At 43.1% G+C, this 25,113-nt stretch overlaps 1 protein-coding gene across 2 annotated transcripts; it reads left to right on the top strand.

Annotated features, from left to right (window-relative positions):
- The first annotated feature begins 1,482 nt into the window (after positions 1 to 1,482).
- Positions 1,483 to 17,396, top strand: LOC123928128 (putative dimethylaniline monooxygenase [N-oxide-forming] 6). Of its 2 annotated transcripts, none has more exons than XM_045983194.1 (8): positions 1,483 to 1,614; positions 6,831 to 7,019; positions 8,230 to 8,392; positions 9,330 to 9,472; positions 10,802 to 11,001; positions 13,294 to 13,649; positions 15,593 to 15,665; positions 17,054 to 17,396. In XM_045983194.1, the coding sequence occupies exons 1-8, from the start codon at positions 1,483 to 1,485 to the stop codon at positions 17,394 to 17,396; spliced, it is 1,599 nt and encodes a 532-aa protein (XP_045839150.1). The 2 variants fall into 2 exon arrangements, with proteins under 2 accessions (XP_045839150.1, XP_045839149.1); XM_045983193.1 differs by having other exon boundaries at positions 17,015 to 17,396.
- The last annotated feature ends 7,717 nt before the right edge of the window (positions 17,397 to 25,113 follow it).

Below are 25,113 nucleotides of genomic sequence, written 5' to 3'. Positions count from 1 at the left end.
CTGCATGTCCCATTTGCCTTCTGCCATCCCCATTACCCATTACCCATGGCTCCAGCAACACAGAACTGTAGCTCGATCTATCAAGTTCTTGTCTTCTTTGTGAATTTGCACATAGTTTTCTCTCTGCCTGTCATGTGTTCCTTGCTCCTTGACTACCTGGCAGGCCTCTATTCTTCCTTCAAAACTCAGTGCTCTTCTCACTTCCTCTTGAAGCCTCTCTCAGTCTTCTCTTAGGAGGATTCACGCTCCCACCTGAGGGCTGGCACTACTAAACCAAACTTCCACTGGGACATCAATCATCTCTCGCCGTTAGACCATCTGCTTCTGGATGGACGGCACTGGGACTTTTCGTCTTTGAATCCCCAAGAGACTACTATAACACACAACGTGGTAAGTACTCAGGAAAAGGGAGGGAGGGGGGAAGGAAAGGTGGGAAGCAGTGGCAGGGACCCAGAGACAAGACTCAGCGGCTTTACGGTTCTGTCCTCTGAGTTCACTAGTTTTACAAACTCAACATCTCCAAGTGTTAACTCAGCTCCTCACATCATGCCCTCCTACGTTTTCAGAAAATTGAGGGTTCTTTTCACAATTAGCCTAACAAACAGTCCAGGTGCACAGCCTTTGTTTATATACTCTGTAGTTCCAAAGCAAAAATGAATAAAAGAGCCATTGTTCCTTTAATCTCCCAGAGGTTTCACCTTACAGCTTCGGTGAACAGTATCAGTTATTTTTATTTTTTGGAACCAGAACCAGGGATCTCATTCCCGCCCTTCCCCTGCCCCTTTCTTCCTCTGCTCCCTATCACCTCCCCTGGTCTGCTATCCCTACCGCGCTCCGTCCTTCTCTTCCAGGTTTTACCAGGGCTCTATGCCATGAAATATACAAGGAAAGGGGAATTTTTACTTTAAGACTAATAACTCCTCCCCCTTCCCCAATTTTTACATCAAAAGACATTGTTAAACACCATCTTCTTCTACATTTAAAGAACTGCTGGTTCTCTGGGGAAAGGAAGGCAGTTCATTAAGACTAAGACCCCTTAGAGCCAAGCATTCAAAGTGAGTAGGGGTGATTTGGAACAGTGGATTTCATACAGAAGGCTTGAGTTCTGGTTCCAACTTCTTTACTTATTAGCTGTGAGATGTCGAAGAAGTAATTGCTAACATTCTTGGAGTGACTATTGCTACATTTATAATGGGGAGCATTAGACTGATGAACTTCAAGGGCCTTCCTGCTCCAACATTTAATGACTCTGCTATTTTGAGCGCCTTCAATAAGCAGGAGAAACAGCCAGATTTATTATCTTACTGTAGCAAAAGTGGTAAAAATGCTGAAAATAACTTCTTAACGTGCATTTATGTTTTCTTGTGTTAAGGTGAGGATCCTGACGCACAAACCTTGGCTGGTTCTTCCTACTGAAAAATCCCAAGTATTCAGGGACACTCTTCTAAAGAAGCTCTCTCCAGGCCCTCCTTCCTGGCAACCATGGGGAAGAGAGTGGCCATCGTCGGAGCTGGTGTCAGTGGCTTAGCCTCCATCCGCTGCTGCCTGGAAGAGGGGCTGGAGCCCACCTGCTTCGAGAGAAGCAATGATGTTGGAGGCCTGTGGAAATTCTCGGTGAGTGGGACATCACTGGGATACGAACAGAAGGGAGATGGGTCACTCCGTAAGTCAAATCTGGGTGCTATTCAGACTTGGGTGGTAGGTCAAATAAGCCCCAGATCTGGAAAGTAAAATTTTCTCTCTCCCATCATGCTACTGTCCAATCACTTAAAACTACTTCATACTAGCTCATGAAACATTGTTACCTGCATTGTTACCAGCTCTCTGCAGAGCCCAGATCTCAAGGCTATAAAGGGTGCTAATGTCAGCAATTTATAACGAAAACATAACTGTACCACTGCCTACCCCCATGTAATGGAAAGGATTCTATCCCTGTTCACTACTGCTCAGAAAACCTAGGAACTGGTGGGCGGGGGAAAAGAAAGGAAAGGAAAGGAAACAAAGGAAGAGAAAAAATTGGACCAACGTCAGAAGTTCTGAGTTATAGTCTCAGCCTTGGGTTTTTTGGGAAGATTAATCTCAGGCAAGTCATTTCTGTTCTTTCTGGACCTCAAATGCTCATTTGTCAAATGTCAAGGCAGGAGATTAGGTATCCTCTAATGTGCCTTCCAACTGTAACGGGATGTGATGTTAGAATTTATTGTGTCTGTCGCAAAGACTCTGTAAGTTATGAAAGCTGATTGTGCATGTTGTATATGTGGCTACTGAATAGTTTCCAAACTCCAAAACCAGAGAGAAAAATGGTTGCCTTTGCCATTCAGTCTCATCGTTGGACAAATAATATAATCAAAAAATATTCACTATAAAAACAATTTTTAAACTTTGAAAGGCAGGTCGGGGAAACTTCTATCCTTTCTGTCCTGAATTTCCCAGCCATTGTGATTGGATGTAGAGGACACATATTGGACATGAAGACATCATATCCACACGATTCTCCTTGTAACCAAACTCTGTCTTTGTCTCAGTGCTTGCCCAAACTGCAACAACACTTTGCTCTAATAGAAATTATCAGTGCTTACTTAGGACATATTTGTTTTCATCTCAAAAGGTTTTTTTAAGGAGCGTCTGGGTGGCTCAGTGGGTTAAACCTCTACCTTTGGCTCAGGTCATGTTCTCAGGGTCCTGGGATCGAGCCCCGCATTGGGCTCTCTGCTTAGCGGGGAGCCTGCTTCTCCCTCTCTCTGCCTACCTCTCTGCCTACTTGTGTTCTCTCTCTGTGTCAGATAAAAAAATAAAATCTTTTTTAAAAAAGAGGTTGGTTTTGGGGCGCCTGGGTGGCTCAGTGGTTTAAGCCTCTGCCTTCGGCTCAGGTCATGATCTCAGGGTCCTGGGATCGAGCCCCGCATCGGGCTCTCTGCTCAGTGGCGAGCCTGTTTCTCCCTCTCTCTCTGCCTGCCTCTCTGCCTGCTTGTGACCTCTCTCTCTGTCAAATAAATAAATAAAATATTAAAAAAAAAAAAAGAGGTTGGTTTTTTTTTTTTTTTTTTGAAGTGAGAGGTCCTATAATCCTGCATGTGTCATAGGAGATATAAGATCATTTCCATTAGGAAGTAATCAAGAGTTATTATTTTTTAAGGATGCGATTTTCTTTATTTATATTTGTTCAGGGAGATGTGGCCCGCTTAGCCTAAATCATGAAATGGTTCTCTATGATCTCATCAGCAACAATTAAATGCTGCTTGAACATCTCTTTCAGCAGTTTTGTGCCAAGTACTGAGATGAAAAATAAGAAGTAAGCCATAATACAGGTCCTTTGATAGAAAATGGGCAAAAATGTGTTTGATGGCAAGATCTTTCCTGAAGTCAGACGGTCAGAAAACATGAGTCGAACTTGACATTAGGCTACTTACAATCTTCATTTGTGCCACTTTGTGTTTCACTACAGAAATTTTCTTGCCATTGACTACAGGGTGCTGTCCCAGATCTCACTAGAAGTGTTATGGAGAAAAATCCAAAACTACAAATTCCAAAATACATCGAGCCCTAAGCGTTTCGAATACGAGGTTATAAAACTGAGCAACGAGCTAGCCCTTGGTGACCGTCCGTTTAATGAACGAGCGCCTGGAGATTTAGACGACGGTAGGGCTGCTGCTAAAATGCTAGCAGGTCAAGGAAAACTTCCCGCAAGGAGAGCACGCCGCTGAGACTCAAAGGTGCTCTCAGACCACACAAGTGAGGACTATTACATGACGCAGCTCCAGAGAGTGACAGTCCCACTGCGGCCTGTGACGGCACCCCACAGACAGTCATCAACAGTGTGCAGGACCAGGTGGGGGACGTGTCTAGGTAGGAGCGACCAGCATGAAAGGCATGGGGGAGGCAGTGGACATGGGATCTGTAAGTAACCAGTGCCAAGGTCCCTGAGTTTACTTAAGGAAGCAACAGACGACAGACCGGTACAATGCCAAGACTCTGGGTTATGTGCAATACGGGATAGCTCTTTCCCATAAGGTCCCTGGTTATAAGCAGAATTCTACTCCACAGCCCCGTGGGCATGTAAACACATAAAAATACTCTAAACTTTAGTCCCTCCATACCCGGCCCCGGTTCTTCTTGTCTAAGAAAGGTTGCTTGGGACATACGATCCGCTCTGAGAAAGAGATCTTTAGAAAAATGTGTTACGCAAGCTTTTATCTTGCAAGTCCTGCTAGGCAGGACTTTCTTTCAGAAGAAAGAAAGAAACCTAATAATTCTGAACTTTTCACCGTGTGCTTTTTCTGCAAAATGAACACCAAACGAGGTTTAAACACTAGCAGGCTGAATGGGAGAAGTTTTAAGTTTCATATACTCCAAAATTAAGGTCTCGTATCCTCAGAAGACTTTCATGCTACTGCACTACAAAAGGGGAAAACAGTGGAACCAGAACCATCTGGACGTTTGTTCCACTCAACCATTCATTCATTCACTCAGCAAGGGTTTGGGGAGTGCACCATGCGTGGGCCACGATGTTAGGGAAAGCTGCAGATAAGAGGTACAACAGGCAGCCAGCATTTTAAAATCAGAGAAAACAAGTCCTAGACTAACTGTAATATCAGTGAATATGCGATTAGGGCAGTAAAGACCATCAGAGCTCGGTAGAGGTGGAGACAGGATGACTCCTGGTTGGTAAGAACGAGACAAGGAAAGGCATGATAGAGGGGGCAACTTTTGAGCTGGCCTTTGAGGGTATATGTGGACAAGGAGAAGTGGGATTGACGAGCAGAGACGGAATCCGAAAGAAGATGAGGGCAGACTGTTGACATGCGTGCACTACATTCTCCAATTAGCCTCTGACCTCGCCCTCCAGTTGCCCACGTTCCAGTGGGGAAGACGAGAGACATGGACACAGTCATAACCCAAGACAGGCCATGATAGTGTGACCGCGGCTGCTTGGATCTCTGGGTCTAGGGCAGCTCTCTCAGCCAGAGGCAGAGTCTCACTTCCTCCTTCCCGGCTCACATGCTGAAACTGAAAATACGAGCTCTTTGAAGCAATCGTCTGTTGTTATGTAATACATCTGTTTTCCTTTGTGTGTGGAACAGTCCTTCAGGGAAAATTCCAAGGAGCTGCAGGGTACATATTCTTCCTCCTCCTGTTATGACTGGCTGGGGCCAAGAGGCAAAGGAGCTGAGATTCATTCACGATGGAAATAATCCAAGGTCTCACTCTCTCTGTTTCCCAGCAGTCTTATGTTTTTGTTAACCAGCCCACTGCCTGAAGCTCAGGCCTCCCTCCCTTCAATCCACACCTGAGAAACCCCCCTCCCACGCCTCCTTCCACAACCACCAGCAAGAGGTATGGCTGCGGGTGAATGGGAAAGACTCAAACCTCAAAATCCACCAGGCACGAGCCATCACCCTTTTTCTGACTTTAGCAGAAATTTCAAAGCGAGGCTTTTATGAAAGTCAAAATCTCTGAGCCTGCCTATTTATGAGAAACACAACAACCGTGACTAGAAGTTTTATCTTCAAACGGAGGCCTCAAGCAGCCCCACCCCAGACAGAAGCCTGTCAGGCCTTTCCAGCACTTTTTCGTCCGCTTCCTGAGGTCAGTGTGGGGCTGGAGGAAGATGCAGATCTGAATCCGGCAGGAACAAGTCATTCCACATTTCAGAGAGGTTCCTTTGGTTTCCAAGGAAGCAGAGGCAGCCAGCTTGTTAAAGTACTTCCAAGGCAGCACATTGTGTGAATTTTATCCTCCTTAAAACAGAGAAGAAATGTTTGTTTTTCCATTTAGCCTTCAAGGACCTCTCAAAAAGAAAGCCACTTTTCTGTGATATGGCGTCACGATGCACTGGCAAGGTTTAATACAAGTTCTGAGGCACATGGTTTCCTGTGTGTTTGGTGAGGGGCGAGGACCAGTAACCAGTGGTTCAGGGACTCCTCAAGCACAGAGTTCATTCCCAATAGAGCAGTGGCTCTCAAAGCCTGGTTCCTGGGCCAGCAGCACGAGCATCGCCTGGAACTGTGGGAAATGCAGATTCTCAGGCCCCAGGCTAACACACTGAATCAGAAATTCTACAGGTGGCGCCAGGAATCTGTGATCTAAGGGGCCCTTCAGCTGATTCTGACTAGGCCAAATAAACACTCCACTTCGAGAGAAGGTTCTGTTGCTGGTCAAGTGTTCACTGAACGCCGTACAGCCGAGCAAGGAGATTCCCAACTACCACCTCCTGTGAACCACTTAGTTGTGTTGTTATCGTCGTTGTTGTTTGAACACGAGCAGGAGATCAGAACCAGGTGCGGTGACTGGAAAAAGAAAGAAAGCTCATGATGAAGTCCCAAAAGTTCATTATCGCTTTTGTTTCCTTGGCCTTCGGAGACATATCTTGGAAGAAGTTGCTGTGGCTGATATCGGAGAGGTTACTGCCTATGTTCTCCTCTAGGATTCTGATGGATTCCTGTCTCACGTTGAGGTCTTTTATCCATTCTGAGTTTATCTTTGTGTATGGTGTAAGAGAATGGTCGAGTTTCATTCTTCTACAAAAAAAAAAAAAAGAAAGAAGGGAAAAAAAAAAGAAAGAAAGGAAAAAAAAAAAGAAAACTCTACAGGACTACAAACACAGAGCTAATGCGGGGGTAATTCGAGTAAGAGAACTAAGGTGTAGGCCCCCACTCTGTGCCAGGTGCAATGCTAAGGGCGTTCTTTTCCACATCTTACAAGTGCTATGAATTGTTTTAATGTCTTTTTTTTTTTTACATATTAAAAGGTTTCAGTTGAACTAAAATAGAATATTTGCTGAGGAGAATGCCATTCTTGGCCCCCTTTTTGAGCTTTATCCTTCTTCCTAGAACCAAGCTGAAGAAGGCAGAGCCAGCATTTACCAGTCCGTATTCACCAACTCTTCCAAAGAGATGATGTGCTTCCCAGACTTCCCGTACCCTGATGACTTCCCCAACTATATGCACCACAGCAAGCTCCAGGAATACATACGGACATTTGCTCAAGAGAAGAACCTTCTAAGATATATACAGTTTGAGGTAAGGGCCTTCTGACTGGTGCTGTTGATCTCAGTATGTTTATCCGTTGGGGGGAAGCAAGGATATAGTATTCTGCTCTAGAAATCAGAGCCAATATTAGGATAGCTCGCCAATCCAATGTTGGTTTGGATTTTAAAGTATTTGCGTCTTGTTGTTTTTTTCCCCTGAACATGTTCTCCGCTGGTCTCGGAGAGCTTTGAGAACGCAACAGAAAACACTAGACGTGCTTACACCGTCTAAGCGCACACTCCGCCGTCACACTGTCACGTTTTAGAAACAGTCCCAGATTCCCTAGTCCATACTGAGACTTCTTGAGTTCAGTGCCAATGAGGTGTGGTTCAAGAAGCTGTGGCATTCTTTGGAAGCTCTGCCATGAGGAGGAGAGTGAAATTTTAAATGAACGACTAAGGTAGTCCTTGCTCGCATCCTCCCCCGACTTAGTTCCTCAGATCAGGAGACTTGGCAGTCACAGCAGGGAAGACTGAGCTCTGTAAATAACAGTAATACTTCGCATATGTTTAGAATTCCTAATCCCCAGTCAGTACTGTTAAATGCAAACATACGTATGTAGTGAGAAAAACAACCAAAAAATTATGAACTGGGATTGTATTTACTGTCACCAAGGGCTTTCTTTTCCACATCTTACAAGAGCTAGGAATTGTTTTATTTATTTATTATTTATTGTTTATTTGTTTATTTGCTGTTTATTATTATTATTATTACTTATTATTTATTTATTATTTTTTATACTTAATATAATTTTATATTTATTTACATAATAGTCATACTGTGGAAGTGGCTAATATTTCCAAGGGAGAGTATCTATACCTTGCAAAGGAGAAATAAGGATTGATAACCCCGAGATATTCCCATATTTATGGAACTGACAGAAAATGAGGTCAGAGAGAAAGAAGACAGGAATGCCCGTGGAAGGGGGTAGTAAGCAAATGACGTGGCATCTTTCACAAGAATAGTCAGTGTAATCTATCCCACATCTACTAACTAGATGTTTAAAAAGTAAATATGCCCCACTGAGCAATTTTCCTTGGAGATGTGAAAAATCACTATGACTCCTTATTTTAATGTTTTCCCATATATTTCTCAATGATCGGGGAGCTCATGGAAGTTATTTCCTCTATAGAAACACAGTGAAAAAATTAAAACCCACACAATTGTAAATAGAAGGAATTTCTTTCTGGTTTTCTTTAAGACCCTGGTTTCTAGTATAAAGAAATGTCCCAACTTCTTAGTCACCGGACAATGGGAAGTTGTTTCGGAAAAGGATGGGAAACAGGAATCTGCTATTTTTGATGCTGTAATGATTTGTTCAGGACATCATGTGTACCCCAATCTACCAACTGATTCTTTTCCTGGTAAGTTGGGAAAATATACAATAGACGGGGGATTTATACACAAACGTCAAGCGTTGAGCTAGATCTTTTCCATAGATGGTACATAATAATTATTCTTAAGTTCCCAAAGATTTCAAAACAAAATTTGGGCATCTGATGATATGTGAAATATAGTAAGAATTGGCCTCTTGAACCCTTATGCTAAAAGAATCAAGGACCTGCTAGTCAGAGATCAGATGAAGACCGAAGAGGAAGTATTTGTTTAGAGGAAGGGTTTTTAAAAGTCATCTATAGGCACATTTTGTAAATTCACTTAAGAAATTTCAGTGGGGGGGGGGGCCATACTCCACTACTGTACAAAAGTGCCAACATCAAATAAATGCGACACACGAGCAACCGACCTTTCTCCTTCCCTCCTTCCTTCCTTGCAGCAGAAACACACGTCCACCATAAAATATTGGACTTCCCATCTGCAGGCATGCTGTTCATAGGCCAAATAATTAAAAGTAAGATTCAGGAAGAATAGAGGATTGAAGGCGTGAAGGTTAAGAGGCAGTATATTTAGAGGACCTTAGACTAGTCACTTAATTTCATTGTCTTGATTTCCTGTCTTTTAAAAATAGAGACACTGGTATCTGCCACTCAGAGAGGTCATCCAGATCAGATGTTAGACTGTAAATCTTTTAGCAGAGGGCCTGGCCCACCGGAGTACTCAACAAACATTAGCTATTATTACTGTCAAAATACAAGTTCCCATACTGTAGGTTTTTTAGGGCACTGTAAGTACTTAGTTGGGGGTGTAGTGTCAAAAGCCACTGAAAGGATAAATGCACTTTAACTAGGAAGATTTTTTTTTTAATGAAGACTGCTAATAGGAATTTTTTTAAAAAATGAAAACCGAGAGTCTTCATCCTTTCTTCTGAAAATCAGCTCAAAGCACTCCTCATGTTCCCCTCAGGCCTACACGGGTTTCAAGGCCGCTACCTCCACAGCAGGGACTACAAGGACCCAGAAGCCTTCAAGGGAAAGAGGGTCCTGGTGATCGGCCTGGGGAACTCCGGATCCGACATTGCCGTAGAGCTCAGTCGTCTGGCTGCACAGGTACACTTTGAGAAACGAGCCCGGGGTACGCGGCCCTCTTAAGTCAACGCTGAGGCCCGGAGGCTCCGGTTTGCCATGTCCTGAGTCAAGGGCTCCGCCTGGGTATGTACCCATTGAGTCAGGGAGGACTTGAGACATCCTCCCTGGGAAGCTAGGTGGTCTGGCCCAGGCGAGCAAGGAAGTACATTCTGCCGGACCCAGAGGCAAGCGTGCGTGCATGTATAGATCAATAAGAGTGCATTTTTTTAAAATTTTGTGTTCTGATCGCCTCCAAGCGAACTGTTGCTTATATATTTCACAATGTGTCTTATCTCCTACCACACAAAAGGCACTGATTGTGCTTATCATTCCAAAGGTCTGAAAGACATATACGATCTGGTTCTTGCTGTCATTTATCCAAAAATTCAACAGCCAGGACTCAGGAAACACTGGGCACAGGTTATATGTCAGAATCACGTCAGACTAGAACTAAGCACAGAAATAAGTCAGACTACTTCTTGACTTCCGGGGGCAGTCAGTGGGTGGAGATGAGAGGACAGGCATGAAAGGAGATGATGAAACCTCAGCGACATTAGGTGTGGCAACAGCAGCTTAGCCTGGATGAAGTCAAGGAAGGCTTCCCAAAGGACTCTAAGCTAAATCATCCATGACCAACAGCCCTTGGAGAACTTAACCTATTTTTAAGGAAACACATGCTCAATAAACAAATTCTTAAGTGAGTATAAATAAAACTTAAGGAATTTTTTGAAGTTCGATTCTCTTGGGTTGTCACAAAAGCATCATAACAGACGAGCAGCTGGGCTTGTCTCAGAGCTGAGACAGCTGCCATGGTTTGGGTCCTGAGCAGAGGTCATGGAGTGGCTGTGTAAGAAGGAGGGAGAGAGGCGACTTCAGACAGAAAACTGAATTAACTCTTTGGTATCTCCTCAGCCTAATTTCAGGTAGAGATTAAGCTATAATTCTCCCACCCAATCCAGCAACTACCGCCATCCACCACCACTGAGGCTCTGGACTGGCTGGTCCCCTCCATTGCTGTCTCTGACTCTGTGAAGATTAGGCCTGTCACAATTGAAGACACAGCCCTCTTGTTCCAAGATGACAGGCTCTCATTATTTCAACAACTGTGCACCAGCCCTCTGGGGTATAAGGGCAGAGTAGTTCTGTTTCTACCTAGTTTCAATCAGGGACTTTTCATCTTGACCCAACTCTCTAAAAATGCTTCTGCCTAGATATGGGGGAAATGTATGGAGAAGCCCATACAGGTGTCTGTCGTGTCATATCTGCTTCTTTCTTACAGAGTATCGAAACCCATGTTGCCTTCCCCACCAGGTCATTATCAGCAGCAGAAGTGGTTCTTGGGTCATGAGCCGGGTTTGGGATGATGGCTATCCTTGGGACATGGTGTACGTGACCCGTTTTGCAACCTTCCTCCGGAATGCCCTTCCTTCATTTGTCTCTGACTGGTTATATGTCAAGAAGATGAACACCTGGTTTAAGCATGAGAACTACGGCCTGATGCCTTTAAATGGGTACTACAAGTAACTCCTATTTTATCATCCCAAAAGAGCGGGGCACTAGTTTCAGTTGAAATTTTTCTCTCTAGGTCTCACGAAGGGCACTGGGATTCAAGTGAGGACTGCATAAATGACACAGTGTACTCAGAGGTCACGCACGGGGTGAAAATCTTACTGAAATGACTCTGGTGCTGAAAGGTATATGGGAAAATACAAAATGGCAAAGGAGCAGGCAGCCGGATGCCTCTGACATGCAAGATTCATTTACGGTAGCTACAAGCTATAGCACAGAATCTTGAGGGCTGAGCCAATTCATGAATTGTCTTTGGAGGAATACCTTATCCATGCTATGGGTGATGGAGATAGCAATAATAGTATCTACTCGTCAAGACTACTGTGGTATCGGGAAGAGTAAAAAAAAAAATTAAGGCATTTTGTGAACTACCAAGTTTACAAATATTGGTTCTTATTAATCCCAAATTTTCCAGTATGCATCTAAAGAGCAATGAACCAGGTAGTGTTAATCGACATGTCTCAGAAAGCAGAAAATCTCACAATTAAAGTGCACTCCTCCTCAACCACAGAGTCTAGGATTTTAGCAGGACAGTCAGGACCCATGAAACATGTAAAACACCGACAATTCGCAAAACGGATATGCACTGTAAAATTAGTATTTGTTTATATACTTAGAGCCAGAGACCAATACGTACTAACTAGAAAGGCATTCTCGGGGCACCTGGGTGGCTCAGTCGGTAGAGCATCTGACTCTTGATTCCAGCTCAGGTCATGGTCTCAGGGTCCTAGGATCGAGCCCCACATCAGGCTCCCTGCCCAGTGCAAAGTCTGCTTCTCCTTCTCCCACTCCCCCTGCTTGTGTTCCCTCTCTCGATGTCTCTCTCTCTGTCAAATAAATAAATAAAATCTGGGGGGGGGGAAGACCTTTTGTCTTGTAAGAGTAACTGCAAATCATATTCTGGCTTTGCCCTTTAGACAACTGAAATGTAGATTTGGAAATCCATTCATTCTGAGAATGAGGCTCCATCTTAGAAAACGTTCCAGTTACCCTAAGGTATTGATGACACCTTCTCACTTCTCCCGGGTAGGGGACAAGGGGAGAAAAACAGGCTTTACTGTGACCTGCTTTTTGTCACTTTATAAAGCAAAAGAAGAGGTTGCAGAATTATAAACATAGAGAATGGCATGGAAATACATAGACAGATTCTACGATTTATAACCTTTCTGGCTGTTTGAGATATTTGGAGTAAATTCCAAAATTCCTGAATCCTAGAACTTTGGCAACCAAAGTAAAGGAAACCAAATACGGCAATGAAGCAGCTCGCTGAGCAAACGGGATTTTCTCAGAGAAGACCTCACTTATAATAGTAGTTCACTTACAATAATGGTGCTTGCGAGTGGCGGGCGCTGTTTCAAGTGCTTTACAGGTAACGTTTATTTAACTCTCACAACAAGAGAATGAGGTAGATTCCATCACTACCGCACTTTACACACAAGGAAACAAATACAGAGAAGTGGCCACTCGTGAGAGACAGGGGTAGATTATAAACCTGGGTCACCTGGTTCCAGATTCTGCACTCGGAACCACTGATTATGTCTCGGAATTAGTTTTATTCTCATCTGTTTGGTGGATCACCAAATTGTGTAAGTGCTCATAAGGAAATCTTCAAGCTTTGAAGAGCCAAAAGAGGCAGCTCAGACAGAAATTCTTTTTCTTTTTTTAAGATATTAATTATTTGACAGAGAGTGAGAGAAAGCATGAGCAGGGAGAGGGCAAGGGGAGAAGCGGACTCCCCACTGAGCAGGGAGCCCAATGAAGGCTTGATCCCAGGACCTCAGGATCATGACCTGAGAGGAAGGCAGACACTTAATTGACTCAGCCACCCAGGTGCTCCTCAGACAGAATTTCTTTTTTTTTTTTTAAAGGTTTTATTTATTTATTTGACAGAGAGAGAGAGATCACAAGTAGAGAGGCAGGCAGAGAGAGAGGGGGATGCAGGCTCCCTGCTGAGTAGAGAACCCAATGTGGGGCTCGATCCCAGGACCCTGAGATCATGACCTGAGCCGAAGGCAGCGGCTTAACCCACTGAGCCACCCAGGTGCCCCTCAGACAGAATTTCTTAAGGACTATTGCAGGCAATAGAAGAAAACCTGCCACAAAAGAAGAGCTCAGTGGTCCCCCTGCTAACGTTTCACTCCTCAGCTTTGGTTCTAGTGCTCTGAACTATTGCAGATATTCCCTGGAATCGAGGTATGTTACAGCAAGAGCCTTTGTCTCTTGTTTCTGAACAGTCCCCTGAGGAAAGAGCCTGTGTTCAATGACGAGCTCCCATCCCGCATCCTGTGTGGTACTGTATCCATCAAGCCCAGTGTGAAGGAGTTTACAGAGACCTCGGCTGTGTTTGAGGATGGGACCGTGTTTGAGGCCATCGACTACATCATCTTCGCAACAGGCTATGATTACGCCTACCCCTTCCTTGATGACTCCATCATCAAAAGCAGAAACAACGAGGTCACCTTGTTTAAAGGCATCTTCCCACCAAAAATGGAGAAGCCAACCTTGGCTGTGATTGGCCTTGTCCAGTCCCTTGGGGCTGCCATCCCCACAGCTGACCTGCAGGCTCGCTGGGCAGCTAAAGTGTTTGCAAGTAAGTGGACCGTTCAGTCTTTTATCCATTTAGTCAGTGAACATTTATTGAGCACCTACTATATGCCAAGTACTGTGCTAGATGCTAGCAATATAAAGGGAACTAGACATACTCCTTGATCTTACACAGTCTAAAAGAGAGCCAGGGGAATGTTATAGTAGGGGAAGTCTTAAGGTGTTCGGTAAGGACATATAAAATAGAGGCAGGGAGTGGCAAGAAATAGAGAAAGGGACTAGACCGTGGAGGGCCTTAAGAGCTGTGTTACAGAGCTTAGACTTCTCAGAGTGAAATTGGAGGGACTTTGCAAAGATTTTTTTCTTTTTTTAAGATTTTATTTATTTTTTTGACAGAGATCACAAGTAGGCAGAGAGGTAGGCAGAGAGAGAGGGGAAAGAAGGCTCCCTGCTGGGCAGAGAGCCCGATGCAGGGCTTGATCCCAGGACCCTGAGAGCATGACCTGAGCTGAAGGCAGAGGCTTAACCCACTGAGCCACCCAGGCACACGTACTCTGCAAAGCTTTAAGCAAGAGGAAGACAGCAGTAGGTAGCAGCAATGTCAAGATACACTGTGAAGGTGAGAGGGCCCTGAGGACGTTGTGGGCAATGCTAGAGATCTTCCCAGGGCCAAACTGTCAGAATTGCAAAGTCAGGCCACGCCTACTCTGTTGACCACCCTCTCCTGCTCCCTCCACTCTAGACCCCACGGTCTCCAGTGGCCACGAGTGTGCTTTTGTGAGGAAATCAAGAATATGAGGATGACATGAAGAAAAGCAATGTCTCAAATATATTGATTTAATTTACAGCAATCATACTGGTCATCCTTATTACTTAAAGTGCCTTTTTATTTAAGGGCTCAAAAGACTGGGTCAATCTAGGTACACTTCCCCTAACATATTGTCCATAAAAACTTAGACCATGGGTAATGAAGAAAATGTTACAATCATAGACTCTATGTTTGCTGAAAATGTCGTGGATAAGTAAGCGATGTCAAGTGTACCACAAAGAATCGTTATTTTAAAAACCCTGTCGTGAAATCATTTATAAGGGTGCTTTCTGTAAAATACTTCCACTATGTTTTTCTCTTAAAGGCACAAACATGCCAAGCACCTGGAATTTTACCAAAAAAGTTGGCTACAGTTCATAAACCCAGGAAACTTCCATGAAACAAAAGATATCACTTATTCACTCACCGAATACTTACTAAGCACTACTCTGTGCCACACTCTGTCTTGGCACTTGGGACACAACAGTGAACAACGCAGACAAGAATTTTGGCAAACATCTGACCGCAAGGTCTGGCAGGCCGGGTAGGACGCTGCCCAGGACTAGGAAGTGTTCTACACCGCGAAAGTCACAATAGCTTTCTGCCACTGTTATAAGGGCAAAAGAGCTACACTCAGCCATCAGATGCCCCCTCCACTGACAAGCTGTAGCAAAACACTGACAATTCTCTGAGGATCCCCTCTGGCTGCAGGCTGATGGAAAACCCACGCCTCCTTCCATGGGTCTGTTTCCACTGCCACGTACCTTAGAGTGAACTATTTTACCAGGTTACTTCTTGAAAGAATTTTCAATAAGAGGGTGCAAATAAGAAATACAAAGAAACTGTTAAGCTATTACGTGCATGGGGTGTAGCTCAGGCATGCTAAGGATTAGGCACGACGTCACAGGTAGATGAGACCGGGTGATTTGGAGCCACAAACTTCTGTGTTTTCACTATCTCACTGCAGGCCAGCTTTGCCATTCACAGAGGGGGTTCGTTGCCTTCTCGAGAGTTTATTTCTATAAGTCGTTATTCTACTAAAGATACCCACGGCAGCTCCTCTTGATACAAAATCACTTAGGGACATAATTCATAAATACCAAGAAAAATTCATCATGTGTCCTTATATAGTTCTGACTTTTTCATCTTTTTCAATATTTCTTTCTTTGTTTCTTTTCTAGAATCATGTACCTTGCCAACTACAAGTGAAATGATGGATGACATTGATGAGAAAATGGGGAAAAAACTCAAGTGGTGAGATTGTACTTACTAATGAAACAAACCCTAAGTTTTTCCTTTACGTGTAGGAATACATTTATTATTTTATAATATTTTTACTAGTCAAAGTTCACACTTTAGGAACACTTGCTATGATCAAGCAATATTTGATAGGAAAATAATAGTCATTATGCATCACATGAGTGTATAGAGCACATTACGCTCTAGGATAGTTTCTCAAATGAGGGTATTTTGATCCTCAGGGGACATCTGGCAAAGTCCAGAGACATTTTTAGTTGTCGCAAGTACAGAGGGCATACTGTTGGCTTCTAATGTGTAGAAACTAGGATACTGCTAAACATCCTACCTTGCAGAAGACAGGGCACCTAAACAAAGAATTATCCAGCTCACACGTCTCCAAGAAGTCCTTTCCACCAGCCACATGTCCGCCAGCAAGTTGACTAGCCGGGAACTGAGCACTGTAATAAGAAAGCCAAATGAAGCACTAAACTGAGTTCACCTGCCCTGCTATTTCTTCTAAAAGAATATTCATTTCTGATTCATCCAAACACGGGTTCTTAAGTACACCATAAATGGGATTTGTAGAAAGTCATTTACGTGGCTAGACATCAGATATTTAAATGTATTTTATGTTAATTACTTCTGTAGAAGTAAGTCTTTTTCAAATTACGTATTAAAATCTGTTGAAAGAATAATTAGACCATGAATCCCATTCGGATGAATAGGTGACTGTATAAGAAGTCTCTGCCCTTTCAAGCTCTGACACCTCATTCACTGAGAGCCGCCAAACAGTCGCCAGGGAAGGGTCTAGGGCAGAGAAGACCCGGAAACTTCCGACTCCACAAAACCTCCGCGTATCTCATGCGGTTCCCAGCACAGCTCTGTGGCGTGGCCACTCCCGTGTGCTAGCAAGTCACACGGCCCGCTCCACTCCCCACCCTTTGTATCGTGGCCAGTAGGAATGCGGAGGAGGAAGAGAAGAGGCCCCAAAGTCAACCTCACTTCTTAAATGGTAGCCTGTTCTTCAGGGCTCGTAAAAGTAAATGAGGCCATGCCCCCAAAATCGAACATTGGATCTAAGCGATGTTACGTAAAGAATAACCATGTGTTAAAGGGTGAACTAAGTGAATCAGTCATCTGGACACACGAACGGCAGTTCCCTCCAGGCCTGAGGCAGAAGACCAAAATAACATCAAACTCAGATAGAGATTAAGAAGGAAAAGAAAAAAAAAATCAACTCATTTATAGCCAAAGAATGGTAAACTCAATGCTGTGGAGAAATGGGAGTGGGATCATTTGGGAGGCGCTAACTAAAATGCTACTTTTCTAAGGTAGAAAATAAGAACTCAGTGCCTGGTTTACAGCTGTGACACCCATTCCTATGTGTCATTTTCCTTCCTCAGGTTCGGCCAGAGCCAGACTTTGCAGACAGATTACATCACATACATGGACGAGCTGGGCTCCTTCATAGGGGCCAAGCCCAACATACCGTGGCTCTTCCTGACGGATCCCCCGCTGGCCCTGGAGGTGTTCTTTGGTCCTTGTAGCCCATACCAGTTTCGACTGATGGGACCAGGGAAGTGGGATGGGGCCAGAAATGCCATCCTGACCCAGTGGGACCGGACAGTAAAGCCAACCAGGACAAGAGCTGTCAGCGAAGCTCAGAGACCCCAGTACTTTCACAATTTGCTCAAAATGCTTTCATTCCCAGTGCTTTTGCTGGCTGTGTGGCTTACATTTTATTAATGAGAATGCCCTTTACGTCGCAGAGTTTAGCCTAGAAGTTTAATCACAGACATCTATGTAGTTTAATTCCAGATATGTACACATGTGCATACATAAAATCTCATATCTTCTTCCCTCCCTGCAGATATGAAAATGAATTCTGGCCCATTTAACTGAAAGTCTCAATAAAATGGAAGATACTCAGCCTCTCCCTTTTTGATGAGAATCTATACTCTAGAAAGGGTTTTCATAGGATGCATTGGCAAGTTTGGAGATGCTTGAGATATGGAAGAAGGAAGGCGAAGGGGAGTGAGCACAGAGGTGAAAGATGAACAAACTTCAGTAAATGATTTAAGGGTGTTTTATCATGAATCATGATTTCAATTTTATCATGAATTCAATCAGAAATGACATCACAACAATAATGAATCTTCCAACCCGTGACACAGTGTATCTCTTCATTTACTTAGATCTTCTTTAATTGCTCTCGGCAGTGTTTGTAGTTTTCTGTGTATAGTTCTTACCCATCATATGTCAGATTTCTCCTATGTGATATTTTTGGATGTTATTAAAAATGGTAGTTAAACATTGTTTACAGCTTATATCTAGAAATGAAATTGTTTGTCTAGTAACTTTTTTTATAGATTCCATAATACTTTCTACATAAATAATCAATTTGCCTAAAAATAAGATAGCTTTACTTCTCCAGTTTCCATTTGGATGTATTTTATCTCTTTTACTAGCCTTATTTCTTTGAAACTCCAATATAATGTTGAATAGAAGTGGTGAGATCAGACATCCTTGCCTTGTTCCTGATCTTGGAATAAAGCATTGAGTCTTTTACCAGTAAGAGTGATGTTAACTATAGGTATTTCATAAATACCCTTTATTAAGTTGAAGAAGTTTTCTTCTATCCCTAGTTAGCTAACAGTTCTGATCAGAAATGGAGGATGGCCTTTGTCAGATACGTTTTTTGGCATCTATGGAGATGATCGTATGGTTTGGGTTAAAATATGGCGAATTACGTGGACTCTTAGCCCAGTCTTGCATTGTTGAAATAAATGCCGCTTGTTCGTGGCATACTGCCCATTTTACACACTGTAGGATTACATTTGTTAACGTTTGTCAAGGATTTCTGCGTGTTTGTTTATAATAAATATTGATCTGTATTTTATATTTTGTAATATTTTGGTTTGGCCTTGGTATCAGTGTAAGAGTGGTCCCACAGAATAAGCCAGAGATATTCTGTCCTCTTAAATTTTCTGGAAAAGTTTATCTATAATTGGCATTATTATTTTCCTAAATGTTTCACAGAATTCACCGGTGAAACCATCGTGGTCTGAAGTTCTTTGTGGAAAAGTTTTTAAACTATAAGTTCAAGTGTTTTTGTTTGTTTGTTTGTTTTAGTGAGAGGACACAAGCAGGGGGCAGAAGAGGGAGAGGAAGAAGCAGAAGAGAGGGAGAAGCAGGCTCCCCGCCTAGCAGGGAGCCCAAAGCAGGGCTCGATCCCAGGATTCCAGGATCATGACCTGAGCCGAAGGCAGATGTCTAACGAGTTCTTTAATAGATATAGGACTACACAGGTTATGTGTTTCTTCTTGAGAGAGTTTTGGCAGTATGTGTTTTTTAAGCAATTCATTCACTTTATCTAAGGGAAGTCAGAGGAGATATGACGGTCTTTTCAACAAATGATACTAAAGCAACTGGATATTTATGTGATATGAAGAGAATTCAATTAATACTTTGCACCATATACAAAAATTAACTCAAAATGGATCATAGAATTAAATGTAAATCTTAAAAGTATAAAACTTCTAGAGGACAAAATTTTTAAAAAGTCTTTCAATTAGGGAAAGATGTCTTAGATATATCAAATGCACAATCCATGGGAAAAAAATTTATAAACTAGGGTTTATCAAAATTAAGAAATTCCACTGTTGAAAAGACAATGTTAAGAGAACAAAAGACAGGTTACAGATGGGCAGAAAACATCTGCAAATAATATATCTCATACAAGATGTGTATTTATTAACCCAGAAAAAATAAAAATATATATCTATACAAAAACTGGTATATAAATATTCATTTGTACTATCCAAAAGCTATATATAAGCCAATGCGATCAAACAGTGATGGATAGCTAAACCGCACGGGGGCATCAAGAACGAATGAACATAGCTTGTCACCACCCGTGAAACGGTCTTCATAAATGCAGGTACTCCTCCGAAATAGGACTAAATGCACTGTTCACTTCATATGTGTGTAATGCATGTAAGTGTACATAAATACATACGTATATGTGCGTGTGTACCTAAGCATGTGCGTGCACACATATGGGCATAGCAGGCACGGTGCATCTAGTCATATTTCTGAAGAGCACTTCTACTCCGCATGTGACATGTGTGTATGGAGAGAGAGGGCTGAGCATACATGTGTACATACATGACCCACAGTAAGATACGATCGAGGTTATAGAAAAGAGATGTGAAGTGTCATTTGATGTGGACTATATTCCTCATGTCCCAGGAGAGAATTCAAGGGGCCATCCTTACTGAGAGGACCCCCCCCCCCCCCGCCGCTGCAAAGTTTGGGAGAGAGATACAAAGAAGCAGGGCACATCTGAAGAAACCGTGGAAATTCTTCATGACTTCAGGGAGAGTTGGAGGGGGAAAGACAAGGAAGGAGCCTGGGGAAGAACGCAGGACCCACCAGTGGAAGGAAGATGCTCTCTCTGAAGACTTAGCAAGTATCTGGGCTTTGAGTAAAAGATATGGCATTTTTTAAAAAATCTTAAAAAAAAAAAAAAAAAGATATGGAACGAAGAGACCAAGTTACCAGGCTACTATCAGGACCAAAGGTAGCCCCTTGGGCATAACACCCTGGGCTGTGTCTACTGATTAAAGAGAGAAGACCACGACCTGGTAATACAAAATCTCTATAACCAACAAAGATGTATCTGGATGCAGTATTCTAATGTGGCTTTTAGTAAAAAATTGTGGGAGGCAAAATGAATATGAGGGGGAAGTTTTTTAAAGCCACAAGGAAGTACAATGGAAATTCCTGTGCAATTTAAAGTTTACCTCTTGGGTTACAAGCTCGTTCCATGGTCGTCCACTTACAGTCAATAAGGTTTAACTTCGCTTTCTTTTCTTACCTTATACAAAAGAAGAATAACCAGAGACTCCATGTCTGTTCGTTAATCACTCCTCCCTGCAAGGGGAAAAAAAAGTCGTCTTCAGGCATTTGAAGCATTGATTCATCACAGAGCCTTCGCTAATCACACTGCTAAGCATCTCATGAATTTTGCACCTGTTAAGGGACTGACTTATATTACAAACCTACCTTAATGCATTACAGAAGTCCTTAAACATCCCAGCCTGGATGCCTTCAGGGACTAGACTCATAAATAAATGAATGAAGCAGGCCCTATCAATCCTTCTACTAGCAAAGTAAACATAGGGAGGTTAATGCCAGGCCACCCCCAACTACCGTCCACACTGCTGCAAGTGGGGCATGGCAAGTCCATCTTCAAAACCCTTCAGAATCTTCCCATCACCCTTTAGACAATGTTCAAGCTCAAGGGCATACAAGGACCTCCATTAACTGGCCTTTATCTCTCTCATTCTTACTTCCCCTTGCTTTCCTCTTTCTACTCATGATGTCAGCCTGGTCCTATTTCCTAAACTCATACCACCATGATTCTCACTCTCTGCTTTGGCTCATGCTGTTCCCTTTGTCACAGATATCCTTCACCTCACACACACCTCCATCCACTACCATCCCCTTGGATAATTCCTGCTTTTTTGTTATTTATTCTTCCTCCATAATGACTTTCTCTGAAGGCCAGCATCCAGACTCCTTTTTCCATAGACACCCACAGACTGACTTACCCCTTCCTATAGAAAACCTGCTTTCAAGAAAACAAATCTGACAAATTAATTGGCACTCAATTTTTTAAAGATTTATTTGTTTGTTTATTTATTTGAGAGAGAGTGCACAAGAGGTGGAGAGGGGCAGAGGGAGAGGGAGAAGCAGGCTCCCTGCTGAGCTGGGAGCCCAGTGCAGGGCTTGATCCCTGGACCCAGGGATCACGACCTGAGCTAAAGGCAGATGCTTAACCAACCAAGCCACCCAGACACCCCTACACTCCATTTTAAATGAATAATGACCCTTTCCAGACAAAGTTGCCAGACTTAGCAAATATATAGGACAACCAGTTAATTTCAAAATTCAGATAAATGATAAATAATGTTTTAGAGTAAGTGTAACCTGTGCAGAATTTTTATTTTACCTGGCATCCCTATCCCCTGGGTATCTGGATTTCGTCAGGATTTAGCAACTAGAATGTGAGGTCATGTGCTTATGCCATAGGAGGGAAAGAAGTATCAAAGCATCACCTAAATGAAATGGATAAAGACCCAAAAGTGGGACCTCATGTACCAGTCAGCAAATGGAGAAGAATTTGTCTGGCCAGAGCCTCCCACCACTCCTGAATCAGGTCCTGCAGGAAGGGTCTTGTCCTACATCTGTTCAAATGCTCATTCTGGAGATGGAGGAGCAAGATGGCGAGGAGCAGGAGACCTAAATGTCATCTGATGCCAGGAGTTCGGCTAGACAGTTATCAAATCATTCTGAACACCTACAAACTCAACAGGAGATCCATGGAGAAGAACAGCAGCAATTCTAGAAACAGAAAAGCAGCCACTTTCTGGAAGGTCTGACCTGCGGAGAAGTGAATCCAAGGTGATGAGGGGAGGAGCCTCCATCAGCCACTTACCGGCAGGGGAGAGAGCAGCGGCGGAAATCAGAACGATTAGAATCTACTCTGTAGTGGGACGTCGCTCCAGAGGCTAAGCAGGGGGTGGAGCCCTCACGGGGACAGTGTGGTCTCAGGTCCCTCAGGGTCACGGGAAGACGGGGCTATCTGAGTGCAGCAGAGCTCCTGGAATCGGAGCAGGGCGGCGGGGGAGAGAGATGGAGCTGAGCAGGGAGCTCTGAGCTCAGGGTTTCATAAACTGTGACCCGAGGCACAATCGGGGCACTACTCTTCGAGCAGGGAACCCACAAGTGGCAGCTGCAGGGAGAGTCCCCGCTTCCTCTTACGGGAGGAGCAGTGCAGAAGCACACTGCAGGAATCTGCTGGGTTTGCAGACTCCAAACGGGCCGCGCGGCAGAGAGAGAAAAACGCTCAGTCACAGGCCGGGGGAGCTCCGAGCGCAGCTGGAGACCATGGAGACAGGAGGGACTGACGGCTTTTCTCTGAGGGCGCGCTGAGGAGTGGGGCCCGAGCTCTTGGCTCCTCTAGCTGTAGACTGGGCGGCCGCCATCTTCATTCCCGTCCTCCCAAGCGGTACGGAAAGCGCTCAGGGAACAAAAGCTCCGAGCGCGACCCCCAGCGGATTGCTCAGCCCCGCCCCTGGCAAGGGCCGTACAATTCCACCACGGGAAAGACACCTGAGAATCACCGCAACAGGCCCCTCCCACAGAAGGTGAGCAAGAGCATCCAGGCAAGACCAAGTTCACTGATCAATGAGCTACGGGAAAGCGGCACATAGAATTTTTTCCCATGATTCTTTAGTCTTTCAAAGTTAAATTTTTTAATTTTATTTTTTCTTATTCTATTTTTTAAAAATTTTCCTCTTTCCTATTTTAACCTTTTTGAACTATTTTATCTTATCAACACCTTCTTAAAAATCTTTTTTTTTAAGATTTTATTTATTTATTTGACAGAGAGAGAGATCACAAGTAGACAGAGAGGCAGGCAGAGAGAGAGAGAGGGAAGCAGGCTCCCTGCTGAGCAGAGAGCCCGATGCGGGACTCGATCCCAGGACCCTGAGATCATGACCTGAGCCGAAGGCAGCGGCTTAACCCACTGAGCCACCCAGGCACCCTAAAAATCTTTTTAAACTTTCATTGTTATAGTCATATTCTATCCCTTCATTGTATTTAATCTTATTTTTTGTATACATATAAGTTTTTCTTTTTTAAAATTTTGGGATACAGTTTCTTCTAACAAATCAAAATATACCCTTAGCATATGGCTTTGTTCTAATCTCCTGCCTGATCACATTCTCTCCTTTGTTTTTTCTTTTTTCAACCAACTTCTATCGTATCAGTTCATTTTTTAGAATCTTTTCTTAATTTTCATCTTTATAGTCATATTCTATCTCTTCATCATGTTTACCCTTATTTTTGCATATATATAAGTTTTCCTTTCTTTAAAATTTTGGGAGGCAATTTCTTCTGACAGACCAAAATACACCGAAAATCATGTGTGTGGCTCTGTTCTATTCACCATTGTATGTGTGTGTATACACACACACACACACACACACACACACACACATTCATATACATCTTTTTTCCTCTTGTCATCTTCCCCCAGTTTTGGGTCTCTTCTGATTTGGTTAGTGTATATTTTTCTGGGGTTGTTGCTACCATTTTAGTATTTTGTTCTCTCATTCATCTAGTCTTATCTGGATAAAATGACAAGTTGGAAAAACTCACCTCAAATAAAAGAACAAGAGGAAATACCAACAATTAGGGACCTAATCAATATGGACAGTAGTAAGATGTCAGAAATAGAGTTCAGAATGATGATTATCAAGATTCTACCCAGGCTTGAAAAAAGCACAGAAGATACTAGAGAATCCCTTTCTGGAGAAATAAAATCCCTTTCTGGAAAAATAAAAGAACTAAAATCTAACCAAGTTGAAATCAAAAAAGCTATTAATGAGGTGCAATAAAAAAAATGGAGGCTCTTACTGCTAGGATAAATGAGGCAGAAGAGGGAATTAGTGATATAGAAGACCAAATGATGGAGAATAAAGATGAGAAAAAGAGAGACAAACAACTACTGGGTCACAAGGGGAGAATTCAAGATAAGTGATACCATAAGATGAAACAATATTAGAATAATTAGGATCGCAGAAGAAGAAGAGAGAGAGGGGAGAAGATATATTGGAGTGAATTATAGCAGAGAATTTCCCTAACTGGGGGAAGAAAACAGGCATCCAAATCCAGGAGACACAGAGAATCCCCCTCAAAAATCAATAAAAATGGGTCAGTATCCCGTCATCTAGAAGTAAAACTTACAAGCCTCAGAGGCAAAGAGAAAACCTGAAAGCAGCTCAGAACAAGATGTCTGTAACCTACAACAGAAGAAATATTAGATTGGCAGCAGACCTATCCACAGAGACCTGGTAGGCCAGAAAGGACTGGCATGATATAGTCATAGCACTAAATGAGAAAAATACTGTACCCAGTTAGGCTGTCATTGAAAATATAAGGAGAGATAGAAAGCTTCTAGGACAAACAAAAACTAAAAGAATTTGCTGACACCAAACCAGCCTTAGAGGAAACATTGAAAAATGTCCTCTAAGCAAAGAGAGAGCCTATAAGTAACAGACCAGAAAGGAACAGAGACAATATACAGTAACAGTTACCTTACAGGCAAAACAATGGCACTAAATTCATATCTTTCAATAGTTACCCCAAATGTAAATGGGCTAAATGCCCCAATCAAAAGACAGAGCGTATCAGAATGGATAAAAAAAAACAAGACCCATCTGTAAGAGGGTTATGAAGGGGTGGCAGGGGGGTGGGGGGGTGGGAGGTTGAGGAACCAGGTGGTGGGTAATAGGGAGGGCACGTACTGCATGGAGCACTGGGTGTGATGCCAAAACAATGAACACTGTTATGCTGTAAATAAACAAATAAAAATAAATATAAAAAAAAA

The sequence above is a fragment of the Meles meles genome, chromosome 17 (assembly GCF_922984935.1).
Source record: "Meles meles chromosome 17, mMelMel3.1 paternal haplotype, whole genome shotgun sequence".
Classification (NCBI taxonomy): Eukaryota; Metazoa; Chordata; class Mammalia; order Carnivora; family Mustelidae; genus Meles; species Meles meles.
Note: the sequence above shows the minus strand (reverse complement) of the source record. Positions and strands in the feature narration are given on the sequence as shown.